The 18,374-nt window shown below is 35.6% G+C and overlaps 1 protein-coding gene across 1 annotated transcript; it reads right to left on the minus strand.

The window, feature by feature from the left end:
• Window positions 1-204: 204 nt before the first annotated feature.
• LOC131594675 (DEAD-box ATP-dependent RNA helicase 47, mitochondrial) lies at window positions 205-2,445 on the minus strand. Its single transcript, XM_058866861.1, has one exon. It carries the CDS (start codon window positions 2,143-2,145, stop codon window positions 475-477), a length of 1,671 nt encoding a protein of 556 aa, XP_058722844.1. The 5' UTR covers window positions 2,146-2,445; the 3' UTR covers window positions 205-474.
• Window positions 2,446-18,374: the final 15,929 nt, after the last annotated feature.

The following is an 18,374-nucleotide window of genomic DNA, read 5'->3' on the forward strand; positions in this document are numbered from 1 at the left end:
GAGAAAACAGAGGAATGCCTCTGAGATTTGAAACCCACGAGAACCACTTTGCAGGTCAGCAACACATGGGAATCCCAGAGCTTTCCGAACCATTACCTCATCAGACAGAAAATTCAATCGAATTCCAATTTTAATCGATCGAATAAATGAACACAACGCAACAACAAAAACAATATCGACAGTTGCTAGAATTTCAGCTAGACATTTACAAAAACAATAACAACACTTACTAGGATTTCAGCTCCATTTATCGTTATATTCTAGTTATATTCAGCTTAAAATCTGAACTACATTCCATGTATCTGATGTACATTCAAGCAGAAGTTCTTAATTAGTTATACAAGAAAGAAGCAATATCCTAAATGTACCTTTGATGCATATGAATAAACAATAGCAAAGAGTGAAAGAAACTTCAATGAAAAATGAAACATAAAATGGAAACTGAACTAGTTGCAAAATTACAACACCTCGTCTTCAAGAAGTGCCGCTTAGTGTATGCTCTTCTTCTTCCGTGATAACAAGCTTTCCTTCGACAAAATTACAGCACGCTATCGGTATTTCAAGTTGCTTCTTCAGTTTTCTCACAACAAAAACCTCTGACTCTTCACATATGGTTAGCACCGTACCGTTCCTACCAAGCCGACCGGTTCGGCCGGCTCGATGTGCATAGTGAATCGAATCTGTTGGCAATTCGAGGTTAACCACAAGATCACATTCCGCTACATCCAAACCTCTTGCTGATAACTCATTTGTCACAAGAACTCTAACCTCACCGTTCTTGAACTTCTTTAGAGTTGTCGACCTACCGAGCTTCCCGAGATCTCCGTGTAACTCCGCGGCTTTCACGTCGCGGGCTTCTAGTTTGTAGACAACATCCTTTAGCTGCTTAGTGTGATTCATGAAAACAATTACGAATTTCGCATCCAGCGCATGAATACACCTTCTCAACGTATCGACTTTGTGTTGCAATCTCACTACACAATAATAGTGTTTCAATGCTGGAGGGAGACTCTCGACTACAGCCTTAGATGGTGTAGACGAGGTAGTATTCGAGCTCGGCGATAAATTGACCGGCTCAGGAGACAAAGTTTCAAGCGGTACAATTTTCTTAGCTTGAACAAGAAGTGGATCACAACCCCAGCTCTTAGCTGCCCTTACAACCGAAAACGGAACAGTTGCGGAAACCATAATTAACTGACGCTCGGTCTTTTTCGCATTTGAGTTTAGGTCTGCACCCGATCTCCTCCCAACATGCTCCAATAACCTGTGCATGTCTTCCCGGAAATTGAACGAAAGAAGCTCATCAACTTCATCCAATACCAAATACCGACAGCCATGTGTACGAAGCTTCCCGCTCGCACTTAGCTCGGCTATCCTACCCGGCGTACCAACAACAATGGCAGGCTTATTTTTCTTCAAAGCCTCTTCCTGCCTGGACCGGTTCGCACCTCCCACAAGCTGCTGAACCATTTTCTTGTTATCCATTCCCAATATCCTCTCAAACTCCCTTACTATCTGCATTCCAAGCTCCCTAGACGGAGCAACAATCACCGCTTCAACACCCAATTTCTTCCCGGTCTCACCACCGTCACCACTACCATCACCCTCACAATTCTCACCTCTCAACGGCCCGATAACCGACAATATAGGAAGCAAATAAGCCAAAGTCTTCCCCGAACCCGTATACGACTGAATAATAACATCCCGGTTCTTCAAAATAGTTGGAACCGCAGCAGACTGAACCTCGGTCGGAACATTAAAACCCTCTTTTCCTAACCTCTCAATCAAAACCTCCGGAACACCGAGTTCCGAAAACGACTTCGCCGCAAAAGGGGCAGACTCTATTTCTTTCTTATTCAAAACCCTATTTCCAAAGGGTTTTCTTTTATTCTTAAAACCCTCAGATGAAGTTGAACGTAATGGCTTAACAATTTTTGATTTAGGTCTAATCTTAGGCTCAATTTCAGTTTCAGTTTCAAAACCAAGGCTTGAAAGAGTGAGAGAACTATGATTGGGTTCTACATGGGCCATACACCTAACACTACTACTATGGAACCAAGCAAACTTAGGATTCAATAAAGCCCTTCTCATAGGGAATGATTCTCCAACAAGCACAAGAAACTTTGATGAAACCAAAGATTGCATATTTTCTTAAGCAAAACAAAAAGTAACAAACAACCTTAATGGCTGCTAAAATGTTTACAAATGAAAAACAAAATCAAAGTTTGGGACAAGTTAAGGATGGTGAAAAAATGAAACCTTTTCCGCTTCCATGAACTAGAAATTAGTTGAATTTGGGGAATAGGGTGTGTTGTTTTGTGGATTCATGAGTGAAGAAATGAGGGATAGTAGCAAAATTGGGATTTGGGGGCGGTTTTCTTTGCTCTGTGATTGAGACTGTGAGAGTTTCTAGCTTCACGAAACAAAAACATACGAAGGTTTATCGCTTGTTTTTCTTTAAGCGATAACAAAAAAATAATAGACAAATTATCATTAATCTATTAAAAAATAATAATATCATTTTGTTTTGTCACTTTACTCTTTAATTTTATCATTATAAATTTTCAGAATTTTAAAATTAGATTTGTTTAAATATTAATTAGCTCCTACAAATATATTTTAGTCCTTCTAATTTTTATTTTTTTTTTGGTTGACTTAGGATATTGACTTGATTAAAGATGTTGTTCCTTCTCTTGTGAATGATAGAACTAATGAGATGCTAACTATGATTTTTACTGCTGATGAGATCTATAGAGCAGTTTTTAATCCTAACTCTAACTCTGCCCTTGTTCCTGATGGTTTTGGGGCATTTTCTTTCATCACTACTGGAACATCGTTAAGTTGGATGTGATAAATGTTGTTACTTAATTATTCACTCATGGATGGATCTTGCCAAACTACAATGTTAACACCCTGATTCTCATTCCTAAGGTTAAGGATCCCACCTATCTTGGGCAATATATACCTATTGCCTTAGTTAATTTTAAGTTTAAAATTATATCTAAAATTCTGGCTGATAGACTTTCTTCTATTGTCCCAACCATCATTTTTCAAGAACAAAAGGGTTTTGTCTCTGGTAGGAATATCAAAGATGGTATTTGCTTAACTTCTGAAGCCATTAATACTCTTAACAATAAAAGCTATAGTGGGAATGTGGCTCTTAAAATTGACATAGCCAAGGCTTTTGATACCCTTAATTGGGATTTTATTTTGCAAACCCTTAAGAGCTTTGATTTTTGTTAGACGATAGGAATGGTCTAGAGGGGGGTGAATAGACCACCTTTTTCCGACTTAAGAAAATTTAAGCTTTTGAAACGTGACTTCCCTGAATCACTTAATCGTCTCCGAACGATCGAGTTATCGGGGACCGCATATGTGCACTAAACCGAACAGATGAAATATGGTGAATTTTGAATTACGTTTTAACGAATTTATCAATTGAGTCAATTACAGGCTTGATAGAGTATTACTCACAATGAACGTTTATACCTAAATTTGAACAAAAATTGATTGAGGAATTTTATCGAACACTTGGTGATCGATATTTACCAAACCTTACTTTTTGCTCAACAATGGAAATTTAACAACACGAATAGAAACAAGATAAAAGTAAGAACGATAAAGAACACGAGATTTGTTAAGGCAGTTCCTCTATCGTCCTCGCAGGAGTACGTCTGCCCCTAATTTCAAATGAAATTAGGAAAGTTTTATTTGATTGCAAAATGTTTAACAAGGATAGAATTTACCAATCACCAACTACACACATGCAGTAAAATTGAATACAATTCGATCCTCCCCTTGATTCAAGTTGAATCAAGTCAATGTCAATGATCTTCACCGATCAAGACCCCGATCGTTCCTTTTTCAATCCCCCGGTTGTAGCAAATTTGTTGAGCGGATCTTCAATCCCTTATGCACGGCTGAATTGATTACCAAAGCGAATCGATCGTCAAAAACCTTCGAACCAAATCTTTGATGAAGAAGGAAAAACCCTAAGGTTTTATACAAGAAACACCCTCAACAATCTTCACTCGAACAAGATAAATGTCTACCGTCGAATCTCGAACAAGACAAATGTCTACCGTCGAACCTTATCAACACACGTTCCTTACTCCGATCGAAAAAGATGATTATGTATGATTTTCGATCAATAAGTGAAAGGTTGAAGATGAGAAGAAGCTTGAGTATATCTTTCACGTTTCTTGTTGAAATGCTTGAAAATGATCAATTGGATATTTATACCACTCCCTTTGCATAGGCCAATTTAAAACACAGCAAAAACAAGTATAATAAGCGATAGGTCGACCTGCTCCCCTGCATAGGTCGACCTATTGAGAATCTTGCACCTGAATATGAACTAAGTGTGACACTTGCGCATACCCGAGATTTCCTCAAAATGTTGTGCGTCGACCTGAGCCATCAATGCATCGACGCATTTTGTTTGTACACTAAATCCTTGAGTCACCAAAATTGGATGCGTCGACCTGAAGGGTCGGTGTGCTCATACCCGAGATTCCTCCAAAATCCCATGCGTCGACCTGAGGAGGCAATGCGTCCATGCATTCTGCCTTTACATGAAATCCTTCACAAATGCTTGCAGTAGGTCGACCTATTGTACTAGTGAGTCGACCTATTGATGTCTTGTAGCCAAAAATTCCTGTCTTTGTTGCATCCATTTGATTCCTTTGATTCCACTCTAACTTCACACTGTTTTGACATCATGAAAACTACACAGTTGCCCTCACATACTCCCCCTTTTTGATGATGGCAAAACTTGTGAATTTTTATCGAGGCATTGCGTAAAACAGAGTGAAACAGATAGAGTGCTTGCTCCCCCTTTCCGCTTGCTCCCCCTTTCCGCATGCTCCCCCTGTCTTGGTGCATATGCTAATTCACTGCATTTTCTCCCTCTTTGACAACATCAAAAAGAGACAAGCAATATTATACATACATGGTGGGATAATATCATGCAAGGTTGATCATTACCAAGCCCTTTTGCAATCATAATCACAAAGCAATCATTCACATAAAACAATGCTTAATGACAAAATTAAAATGGTAACAATAACATAAATAACCAAACACACAATGAGCACATAGCTCAAAATAATATTCTTACACAAACACATAGTACGGAAGAAAATTGTTCAGCATAACATTAAAATAAGGAACACAAAAACACTTAAATTGTTCAGAAGGAATGCAAATGATTCATGCATGAAAAGAGGATACTAGGCATCATCATCTTCATTTCTCTCTTGATCCTGAGGTGGAGGTTGAGCGGCATGAACCTGAGGAAATGGGTAGTGTTGCATAAAGGCGTTTGTGAATGAAGAGAGTTGGTTGCTTTGAGCATCGGTCATACCATAAAGAGTGTTGTACCGTTGCTCTTGAATTGTGGTATAGGCCGTAAATTGGGCACCTTGCTCATTGACACGGGTGGTCAAAGTACTAAGGCGCTCATTCATCAAATTTTGATTCTCAATTTGTTGGAGACGCATTGCCTCAAGCAAATTAGCAACATTAGAGCCAGCATTTTCAGCACCCACATTTTCATCTTCATCTTCACCTTCATTGTCTTCCCCTTCATCAATATTCATATCATCCTCATCTTCTCGGTTTAGGTCAGGATTTTTTGCCCTTAGAACAGCTCCATAGGTACCTGTGGCTTGGTTGTAGTAGAATCCCATCATGTTCAAAGTTTTCTTGGTGAATTCTTGGTCGATTGAGACGGACTTCTTGGGAAGCCGTTGAGATGGAATATTTACTCTATTAAGCACCCATTGGATGAATGATGCATATCCAATAGCGGTGCCTCTTCCTGATTCCTTCAACTCAAACATTCGCTTCACTATAAAATGAGGCCAATTTACCAGAATTCTGCTCTTGATCAACCACACTAGATACACTTCTTGTTGGTCAACACGTGAGTATCCACCTTGCTTAAGTCGGATGATTCGTGCCACAATCCACTGCAGAATTATATCAACTATGTTCAATAAACCTGTAGTAGCTGTCCGAGGGAACAAATTGCTTTGAATGACATGGTCAGCATGAGGGCGCCTCAACATGTTGTTCAATGCGACATTGTAGTCAAACTGAGTCAACACGTTGGCATCATTTACCGTGACGGCATTCTCACTTAGCGGAAATAAACCGACATGCCTCCAAGTGTTGTCGGTGATGGCGTATGTGGTTGTACCCATCTGAAAATTGAAGGAACTGCCATGGAAGTGTCCTTCCATCCCATTGTAGAAAATCCGAACTAAATCCTCATTGTAATCATGATTTAATTCAAGAAAAGCACCTAATTTTTGAACTTCAAGCAAATTAATTACCTGTTGTAGATGAAGACTATGTAGGGTTCCCATAAATAGCATGAATTGCTTAATGACCTTCCTTTTGCTGAAGTGGGCTGAGTATGCTTCAACAAGTGCATCGGGGATTAGAGAGAGAGCATCTTCCAGTTCAGGTTGTGGTTGAGAAGAGAAGTCCCCTCTGCTTGCTCTCTTTCTTGAGGATTTGTGGGAAGCCATTGTTGAATGATTGAGAGGAGTTTGATGGAGTGTTAGTTTAAGATGTTAGGGTTTTCTGGTGGAAAGGTCGACGGCACAAGGAGGAAGAAGAGAGAATGATTTACCTTGAGCCCCTTTTTTAAATGTAACCTAATTTTGAAATTCTGCGAACGATACGTCGACCTATGCAGGTCATGCGTCGACGCATTGGCTTCATATTTTCAAAAAAATTCTTTGGATAGGTCGACTCACAGAAGGAGTAGGTCGACCTATGTTTTGCAAATTTCAAAATTTGGTTAGATGCAATGAATGTATGTATGACACAACCAAATTATGCATAAAACATACATACTTATGAATAATTTGCAACTTTACCATATTGATATATTATCATGAAGTGGATCTAAGGTTGAAACGATATTACCTTTACGCATGGGAGATGGAGAAACATGCCCTCACATATCTTTGAATGAACACTTCAATACATTTGTGAGAGCATAGATAATAATAATAAATAGAGCATATGCAACTACTCATAGTTGCAACCTATCCGATATATCAAGGACACCAAGTTCCCTACAGATGTGAAAGAAGGGCTCGGTAGCTAGTGGTTTTGTAAAGATATCGGCAAGTTGATTTTTGCTATCAACATGCTCAAACACTACATCACCCTTCTCAACATGATTTCTAAGGAAATGGTGTCGAATTTCTATGTGTTTAGTGCGAGAGTGCAAGACCGGATTTTTGGTTAAATTTATAGCACTTGTGTTATCACAAAAAATAGGAATATGATCAAGCTTGATATTGAAGTCAAGTAATTGTTGTTTGAGCCATAGTATTTGAGCACAACAATTACCGGCCGCCACATATTCCGCCTCGGCGGTTGACAAAGCAACGGACACTTGTTTCTTGCTATGCCAACTAACTAAGGAATTTGAGAAAAAATGACATGTGCCACTAGTGCTTTTCCTATCCAATTTGCAACCAGAAAAATCGGAATCAGAATATCCAACCAAAGAGTAATCACTACCTTTGGAGAACCATAAGCCATGCTTAGTTGTACAAACAAGATACCTAAGTATGCGCTTAACGGATTTTAAGTGAGACTCCTAAGAACATGATTGGTATCTTGCACACATACAAACACTAAACATAATATCGGGACGAGAAGCGGTAAGGTAAAGTAGGGAACCGATCATACCTCTATACCTTTTTACATCAACCGGCTTACCATGTTCATCTCGATCAAGATTTACCGCAGTAGGCATATGAGTGTCAATGGCCTTGGACTTTGCCATGTCAAAGCGTTTGATGAGCTCTTGACAATTCCTAGGTTGACTCACAAACGTGCCTTCTTTTAGTTGCTTTATTTGGAGTCCAAGGAAGTAGTTTAGTTCACCCATCATGCTCATCTCAAATTCTCCCTGCATAAGCTTAGAAAACTCCTTTACAATAGTCATGTTAGTAGACCCAAAAGTAATATCATCAACATACACTTGATCTAATATAGAATTCTTTTCATGTCTTTTAATGAATAGGGTGGTATCAACCTTCCCTCTTGAGAAACCTTGATTAATCAAGAAGTTACTAAGCCGCTCGTACCAAGCTCTTGGAGCTTGTTTAAGACCGTACAAGGCACGCTTAAGTTTATAAACATAATCGGGATAATCAACGTTTTCAAAGCCGGGAGGTTGGGATACATAGACCTCTTCATTAATGAACCCATTTAGAAAAGCACTTTTAACATCCATTTGATAAAGCTTGAAGTTTTGTGAACATGCAAATGCAATTAACAAGCGTATTGCCTCAAGTCGGGCGACCGGAGCATAAGTCTCCTCATAATCGATCCCTTCCTCTTGGCTATACCCTTGGCCAACAAGACGGGCCTTGTTGCGAGTGATAATACCGTTTTCGTCTAATTTGTTCCTAAACACCCATTTAGTGCCAATTACTCGATGGTCTCGCGGAGGAGGGACAAGGTCCCAAACCTCATTTCTCTTAAATTGGTTTAGCTCTTCTTGCATAGCTAAATACCAATGCTCATCGACTAATGCATCTTTGGAGTTTTTAGGCTCAATTTGAGAAACGAAAGAATAATAAAAACAAAAGTTACTTATCCTTGACCGTGTTGTAACTCCTTTTGATATGTATCCTAGAATGTTCTCCATAGGATGGTCCTTAGAGGATTTCCATGCAAGAGGAAGATCACTCTTCTCACTTGGTTGGTCTTCCACTTTCTCTTTAGGTGTTTGATCCACTTCCTCTTCATTATTCTCGGGTAAGAGGGATTCTTTATCTTTCTCAAGCTTGGCATCCGGATCCTTAAGTATACTCTCAGTTGAGATACCTGCACCATTAAGAACACTACCTTTTCCAACAACTTTCGGACAAGACTCATCAAAAGAGACATGTACGGACTCTTCAACAATATGTAACCTTTTTTTGTATACTCTATAAGCTTTACTAGATTGAGCGTATCCTAGAAAGATACCCTCATCCGCTTTTGCATCAAATTTACCAAGATTTTCCTTTCCATTATTTAGAACAAAGCATTTACATCCAAATACATGAAAGCGGGATATGTTTGGTTTTCTTCCTTTTAAGAGTTCATACGGTGTTTTGTTTAGAATAGGTCGTATCAAGATCCTATTTAAAACATAACAAGCCGTATTTATGGCATCGGCCCAAAAGTATTTTGGAAGCCCATGTTCATTAATCATAGTCCTCCCAAGTTCTTCCAAAACACGATTTTTACGTTCCACTACTCCATTTTGTTGTGGAGTTCGTGGTGCGGAGAAGTTATGATTAATGCCATGATTTCCACAAAACTCTTCAAAAAGATGATTTTCAAACTCACCCCCATGATCATTTCGGATGGATACTATGTTAGTATTCAACTTATTTTGGAATAGCTTGGCAAATTTCTCAAATGCGGAGAAGGTGTCGCTTTTGCTTGCTAAGAAAATCGTCCAACAATACCTAGAGAAATCATCAACTATGACAAACCCATAATAGTTTCCACCTAGACTTTTTATTCTAGATGGTCCAAAAAGGTCCATATGAAGAAGTTCAAGAGGTTTCGTAGTAGATACAATGTTTTTAGATTTAAAAGAGATCCTCGTTTGCTTCCCCATTTGACACGCATCACATAAGTGATTTTTGGAAACTTTATTTTAGGTAGGCCAACTACTAAGTCTTTTGAGACGATTTTATTGAGCAAATCAAAGTTGATGTGAGTCAAACGTCTATGCCAAAGCCATGAGTCTTCACTCATAGTTGCTAGACATTTGGCCTCGATCAAAGATACCTCACTTAGGTCAAGCATGTATACATTATTTACCCTCAGGCCTTTGAACACATCATCTTTCTTGTCATCATTTCTAATTATGCAACTTTCTTTTGAAAACGATACCGAGTATCCTTTGTCGCACAATTGACTGATGCTAATAAGATTGTGTTTAAGGCCCTCAACTAGAAGGACGTCAGAGATAGTAGTAGAAGAGGGATTACCTACACTACATTTACCGAGTATTGCACCCTTGTTGTTATCACCATAGTGTCACTCGGTTTTTTGCGAACTGGCTCCTTGCTCTTTTTTTTTTTAAAATTTTTTTTTTAATTTTTTTTGCAAGAGTCGCCACCGACTTTTATTTTATCCAATATTTAGGAAAGGCATAAAAGAACAGAAAAAGACCTTTTGACAGATTTTGGGTTCGGGGGGTTGGTTATACAAAGGGAAGGTTTTAAGCACCCTTTGTATCCATGGTTATCCATGGGCTCTTAATTGCTTAGCTCACTTTTGTTTAAATGCTTTATTGATTTAAAAATAGAAGAAGTGAAGATGGACAATAGGTCACATAGGTCTCTGAAGAGTTTCACCGGGAATAATGCCCTTCAAATACCAGATGAAAGTTTTTGGAAATAGATGAGAAGTTTTGAAAACACGTTGTTTGTAAATGAAAGGTGTTTGAGCAAGCAATTAGGAGTTACCTACTCTCAATTTATAAGATCTTTCCTATGCATTTAATACTTTTCTTAAATGATGGTATGATTAAAAAAAAGTAATAAGAGGGAAAACCATAGAGGTGCAAGTGTGCAAAGTGTTTTTTTTTTTTTTAAGTTTTATCTTGATTATTAATGTTTTAGCTCAAAGGTAAAAATATGGTCCAAGTGGACAAAAGGAAGATGACGGAAACATAAACAATGCGTCCAAATGGACAAAGAAAAAATAGCGGAAGCATAAATAATATGTCCAAATGGACAAAGAGAAAATAGCGGAAACATAAATAATATGTCCAAATGGACAAAGAAAAATAGCGGAAACATAAATAATATGTCCAAACGTACAAAGAAAAAATAGCGGAAACATAAATAATATGTCCAAATGGACAAAGAGAAAATGACATAAACATAAATAATACGTCCAAATGGACAAAGAGAAAATGACATAAACATAAATAATACGTCCAAATGGACAAAAAGAAAATAACCGAAACATAAATAATACGTCCAAATGGACAAAGAGAAAATAACAGAAACATAAATAATACGTCCAAATGGACAAAGAGAAAATAACATAAACATAAATAATACGAATGATAAAATAAAGCATAAAACAAGAAATATAAAGAACAATATAATAAAATACGGAAATTAAAGTCAATTGTTAGTATGTTAGCACGCGAATCATCTTGAAGCTAGTCAAGTATATCCACGATGTTAGTGAAGATCGATGGTGAGTGAATGATGATCTCGGATTTAAAGTTAATGAAAATTTATCAGAAGCTTGATAGAATCATAGCGACTACACGATAAATGTCTAAAAGTCTTAAATCAACTGCATACAATCTCTGCCATATTTGATCTTTTATTCCAATTCGGGACAAAGAAAAAGATAAGAAATAATATCAAATAATATACAAAAATAAACCTGAAATTGTGAAAAATTAACACAATAATAAGAGAAATATTTTGAAAGTATAATTAGGTTAAGAGAAAATAAAATGACAAAATCTTAAATCTAAAACAAATTAAACCTAATTCATTTTTTTTTTGTTTTTTTTTTATGTTTTTAAGTTAATTAAAAGCTAATTAAACAAATAATTATACAAATAATTAAACTTAACAAGAAAAATAAATCTAGTTATGTATAAAATTAGTATATAATATATAAACCTAATTTAACAAAATAAAATTTTTTTTTCGAATTTTTTGATAGGTTAGAAATAATTAAAAAAAAAGCAAATATATACATAATTACTAATTAATTAAGAAAAATAAATTAACTATGAATAAAAATAAAATATTTTTATGTCAAATATTAGATTATAAAAATATAAACCTAAATCTAAAAGGAAAATATTTTTGGAGTTTTTTGATTGGTTGAAAATAATTAAAAAGCAATATTTACATAATTACTAATTAATTAAGCAAAATAAATTAATTATGAAAAGAAATAAAATATTTTTATGTTAAAAATTAAATAAACATTTTATCAACTTAAAACTAAAATTAAAACATTTTTTTTTGAGAAATTGAAAATATGCATAAATATGGAGTTTTTAATTCATGAACTCCTAACACTACTACATATTAAAAACTACATTGTACTTACTCTATGATGTCCCAAGAGTGGAATAGAGTGATTGAAATTGATTGAAGGTGGCTATTTGAATGAGCCTTGATTTTTTACAAGTTTCTTGAAACTTTTGAAAAATATAAAATGCTTAAACTATGGCTTTGGTGTTTGTTGTTGTTCTTTCCCTTTGGCTCCCTCTTTTGATGACTTTTTTGTGGCTTCCTTTGAATGAAGAAATGAGTTCTATTTAGACGCAATAAGATTTGATCACAAGGCCAAGCAAGTGGAAATTGTCATGATTGATTTTGTGGAAAAAATATGGAATATTCCCATTATGCTAGGTTAAAAGCTTAACCATGGTTTAAGCACTCAAGTGTTATTCTCTTCAATCTTGCAATTTTATCTTTAAGAATCTTGAATGGTCATTGCTTGCATCACATGAAGCTTCCTTGCATTATCCTTGAATTATCTTTGAATTATCTCACTTTAATTGAATTTTAAATAAATAAAATTCAATAAAAAATGAAATAAAAATGTCATGAATTATGGATATATTTTGAATTCCCTTAGCCATATTATAATCAAGATTGAATCACAAAAGAATTGGCCTTTTTGAAAAAAAATCAAGTTTTGGTCATTACTTGTTTCATGCATTTTTCCAAAAAAGGTGAACTTCATCAAGGCATATCTCCCTCAATTTTGATCCTATGAAAGTGTTCTTGTACTTTTTGGAAAGCCCAAGATGTCCTCTACAAGCCACTTTGGAAACTTTTTTGCATTTGGAGAAGTTATCTTAATGATATGGGCTTTGACAAAAAACAGCTTTTTGTTGACTTTCAAAATGACCTGTAATGTTTTGGCTTATATCTCTTATGCGGAAGCATTTCTTGACCTCGGGCCCAACATAAAAGTTGTAGAGAATTTAATTTCCTTGAGAATGAGCTTTGGTTGGAGTTTTTCTGATAAATTATGAGAGAGTTATGGTGGGTCAAAGTTCAGTTGACTTTTAGGTAAAAAACTCTAATTTTGAAATTTTGAGTTTTGTTGATTTCTGAACTTTTCTTGATGAATTATGATAAATCCTTGATCAATTGATGAATATTACTTCCAATGATTGATGTTGACCAAAAATCTTGATTTTTTACTGCAGTTGACTTTTTTTCGATGAACCGCGGTTTTGCGATCTTTTATTGAATCAAGGTCTTCTCATCCATTAAATGACATGAATTGAATATAATGTTGATTTGAAGGCCTTTGAATCATGAGAAAATGTTGAACCTCTTGTGGGCCTCAAAACCCTAATTTCTTCAGCTTTCTCTTGATCATTCTCCTGTTTTTTTTGACACACAAGCAACAAACTTTTTTTTTATATTTTTTGTTAGTAAATAAAAATATGCATGATGATAAATGATAATGATAATGATCACGATACTTATAAAAATGATGGGATCTCAGAGGTCAAAAATTGGGGTGCAATAGATGCCCCTATTTAAGTTTCTTCTATCTGGAGATGTGAAGATTGGAAATCTTCGTTTCGACGTGATTGAAGAGACTTAAATATATATAAAAACACAATTTTTGAACCTGAGATGCAATGTAATGCTTATGATTATGAATGCATATGATTTCCACGAGATAGAAACAGGACACCACAGGGGAGAAGTAAACAGACTCCGTTGGGGAAAAGGTATGCGTCATCCAGGAATAAAATCGGACTTCACAAAAGAAAGAAACAATCAACAGAAGCTTTCAAGAGTAAAACGTGAAAGGAACTTTGGACAGGAAATCAACAGAGACGTTCAGAAAGAAAAATCTCTGGAACCCACATCAGAAATAATTCAAGAGTAAAACATGAATGAATTTGGAAAGGAGTATAAATTGACAGAGGCATTCAAGAGTAAAATATGATTGAACATCATCACAGGCAATCAAGACTAAAACATGATTGAATAGTATCAAAAGCAATCAAGAGTAAACCATGATTGGATAACATCATAGGCAATCAAGACTAAAACATGATTGAATAGTATCAAAAGCAATCAAGAGTAAACCATGATTGGATAACATCATAGGCAATCAAGACTAAAACATGATTGAATAGTATCAAAAGCAATCAAGAGTAAACCATGATTGGATAACATCATAGGAAATCAAGACTAAAACATGATTGAACATCAAAAGAAATCAAGAGTAAACCATGATTGGATAACATCAAAGGCCATCAAGAGTAAAACATGATTGAGACACCAACCGAGAGTAAAGCACGATCAAATAGCATCGAGAGTAAAACATGATCGGATATAAATAAAGATCAATCAAGAGTAAAACATGATTGAATAATATTAAAGGTTAATGCCAAGTGAGTTGGACTTCGATCTCAAAGTAAGATGTTGATAACAACAAGACTTGGAAAAATATAAATGAGCATGAATTTGTTTTTATGCATGATGTTAAATTTTCCTATGCATGATGAATGCTCAATGAAATGTAGTTATTTATGACAACTGAGATTGACTCTTTTGTGAGGCAAGATTGGAGCTTTGATTCCTCAACACGGGAACTCAAAAAAATCCGCTTGGAAAGAAGATGCTTGAACAAACTTCTTGTCACACTGATAACTGTATCAAACAAATGATCCTTTGAGAAGGACTGATAAATTATGCTTGGGGATTGCTGAAGAAGATTGCCCCTGATTGAATAATTGTTGCAAGTTAACTGATCATGGCTTCAGTTGAACTATGTTGGGGATGAACTGATCATGGATTCAACTCTTGAAATGAATGTTGGGAAGACTTGCCATAGTATACATCTTGAAGAGGATATTCTGATCAACAAATCTTGATTAAACATATGAACAACAGGATCTTGAAGTAACGTGCCCCTGATAGGATCACTGACCAAGTTTCTCGACTGTTTGAACTTCCTAGAAGATGAGTGCTAACTTGCAAATAAAATGTTCATTCAAGAATGGTAATTTTAATGCAATGCTCAAAACATATTTTTGAAATCAAAGTCACTTTGTAAAGAAAATGGAATCACTAGTGTTATACCCCAAAATTTGCCCGCATCTTTTTTCAAGAAAACTTCAATCTAAAAATTAAGAGTTTCATATAATCTTGGATTTTCATATCCTGATTTATGAATACTTGGTTTTTAGAATTTTTCTTATACGGTATTTTGGATCGCTGTTGGATTTATTCTTACGCAAACGCCAATTACTGTTTATTACTTCACACACGCTATTTATTTGAGATTCATTTATAGATAAATAGTACTGACGCAATTGGTACAGAGTTAAATCTTTTGCAGGCGCATAGTTCGGGGATTCAGACTCTACTGGTAACAAGTAAATTATTATTATCTTTTGTTTCCCACTAATTTTTGTACTATATTCCATTATTTTCAAAATCTTTTCCTTTCTTTTCAAATCTCTTTCTTTCAAAAATCAAATCCTAACTTTATTCTATACATCTCTCTTTTTTCCAACACTATCATACACTTTCTTTCAAATCTTACTTCCCCTCAAATTTTCCTTTTGTACGGAATCACTTCATTCCCCAACGTCTCTATCTTTCTTTTCATTCTATAAATACTTCTCATTTTTTCCATAAAATCTCACATCAAATTCTAACTCATCTCTCAAATTTCTACTTCATATTCATTCTCTCTTCTTCCCCCGGTAAAAATGGCGAAGCGGATAGAGACGTGTTTTCTTATGATCATCACCGTCGTGGTGGTAATCATGTCCTTCTTCTGTCTGCATAGCCCTGAAAAATGTGGACCTGGGATGTTGACACTCCCAATCATCTACATGTTACTGTTTGTAGCATGGGTTATTAATCGTCATTCCTAAAGTTTGCCGTATCTCTTATTTCTTAATGTACCGTTTACTCGTCGTACTGTTCATTATAGTATGTAATATTTGCACTGTCAGTATTAAATGTCGTACTATTTGTCATATTGTTGCTTAATTATCCAGATAATATTTTGTGTGTTTTCTGCCAGTTAAATATTTATTTTTCTGTGCATTAAATGATTTTCAGGGTTATTATCGGTAATTTTGCTCGCATACAGTACATATTATTTATTTATTACGTCTGTGTTTTTCTAACAAGTCATGTAAATAAATTTTCATCATTAACACAAAACAAAACCAAAAACAAAAACAACAAAAATATTAACTTTGACTGTTGAATTTTCACTTTAACTGCTACATGCCTGAACAGTCAGTTGACAGTCAAACCGCTGACAGTGCAATTCTACGTGTTTTGTACCATCAATCAAATCAAACTTTTGCATTTCAAAATCCCAAGATTTTTGTCCTAGAAGTCTTCTGAATATCACATGATTAGCAGAGACTCAGCACTGCACAAAAATCAGGTACGCTTAACTGTCTCCTACACAAACGGTCCCTAACTAGGGTTTCTTGTTTTTTTTCAGGAGAACAAGTTTTTGAGACCTCAAATGGATTTCATGGACCTCCATATATCTCAAAGTACCATCATACAAATTTTCAAACTTCAATTCGCTCAGACGCACAGTCAGCAGCTCAAACAGTCAACAGACGACCCGTTTGACCAAAAAAGTCAACAGACAGTCAAAAATGAAATTTTTTGTCAACATCCATATTTTGTCAAAGGATTCATCATTTGATCATTGGTTGATCATAATTCATCAAGGAAAGATCAAAAATCAACAAAACCCGATGTTTCAAAATTAGGGTTTTCTCCTAAAAAGTCAACTGAACTTTGACTGGTCATAACTCTCTCATCCTTCATCCAAAAAATTCAAACCAAAGCTCATTTTGAAGGAAATTCAATTATATTTCAAATGCAATTGGTCCCATGGTCATTAGATTCACCATTTGAAAAATATGGACAAAGACATTACAGGTCATTTTCAAAGTCAACAAAAAGTCACTTTTGTCAAAAGGATACACAAGGAGCATGGAAAATCATTTTGATATGAGACAAAATACATTGGTTAGAGGACTCTTTGAGGTTTCCAAAAAGTACAAGATCTCCTTCATATGATAAAAATTGAGGGATTTACACCTTGTTGAAGTTTGCTAAATTTTGGGAAAATGCATGAAATCAACATTGATAAAAAATGTTTTTCTTCCAAATGAAACCCAATTTCCATGATCCAAACATGTTTCCCATAATGAGAAGGGCCTCCCACGACCAAGACAAAGCCCACATCATTTTTGTTCTTTTTTTGGTTTAATTTTATCATATAAGATTAAATTAAAAAAAAGGAAAATGGAAGGATAATGTGTAGCTTAGTTTCTAAGCATGACTCATCAAAGATCATTCAATACTCTGCCCCAAGAGAAGTACAGCAGAAGAGGTGTGGAAAAATCAAGCTATGGTGGCTTGAATTCAAAGCTACATATATTAAAAAATTCCAAAATTCCACAAAAGCACTTAATGCTTCTAGCTTAGTTTTTAAGCACATCTTTGCCTATAAATGAAGTATCACACTTCAGTAATAGAAGAGACACGAATTCAGAGCCCAAGTCTTGCTTGTATCAACTTGAATTTTTCAAAGAAATTTAAAATTCGAATTTTAATTTCTAGCTTGTTTCAATACAAATTAATTACTCAAACACGTTCCCTGACCCTCATTAAACATAACCAGATCAATTGCAAGCCTTGAATCATCAAGAACACGTACCTATACCTCACGGTTTGCTTGAACTAAAACTTACAAAAATCTCATCACACATGCATGTTTAGCAAGATGTAGACTCATATTTAAGTTTAGTTTGAGGTTCTGATCATTTCTGGAAACTTAATTGAAGTTTGGACACCTATACGAGGAATCACCATTTTAGGGTTCTTGCTTTCAAAATTAGGGCTTTACGATCCATGCAAAATTACAAGTTCTAAATGGTACCATTAAACTCGTATGAACAAAACGAACTGAACCATGGCATCGCGCCAAATTTATATTGTTGTTTGCTTGTATTCGCTATTCTCAACAGGTGTAATAGGTTGGAGTTTTTACACCACCTGCAAATGAAAGGTGTAAAAGATCCATCCTGATGAAGAAGATGATGCGTGGCGTCCTCTGATTGGCTGGAGGGCGCGCGCGTGTTTTTTTTTTAAATTAACCTTGGATTCAGTGTTTTGCAGGTGTGTCACGTGTTATGATCCCTCATGCTGGAGACCATCAGATCCATCCATCTATCAATCCAACGCATCAAAACGCGCACCCCCATCATGGACTTCATTTAATAACCACACCAGATCATTGTTTATATATTTTCTATTTTTATT

This window comes from Vicia villosa, linkage group LG4, assembly GCF_029867415.1.
Source record: "Vicia villosa cultivar HV-30 ecotype Madison, WI linkage group LG4, Vvil1.0, whole genome shotgun sequence".
Classification (NCBI taxonomy): Eukaryota; Viridiplantae; Streptophyta; class Magnoliopsida; order Fabales; family Fabaceae; genus Vicia; species Vicia villosa.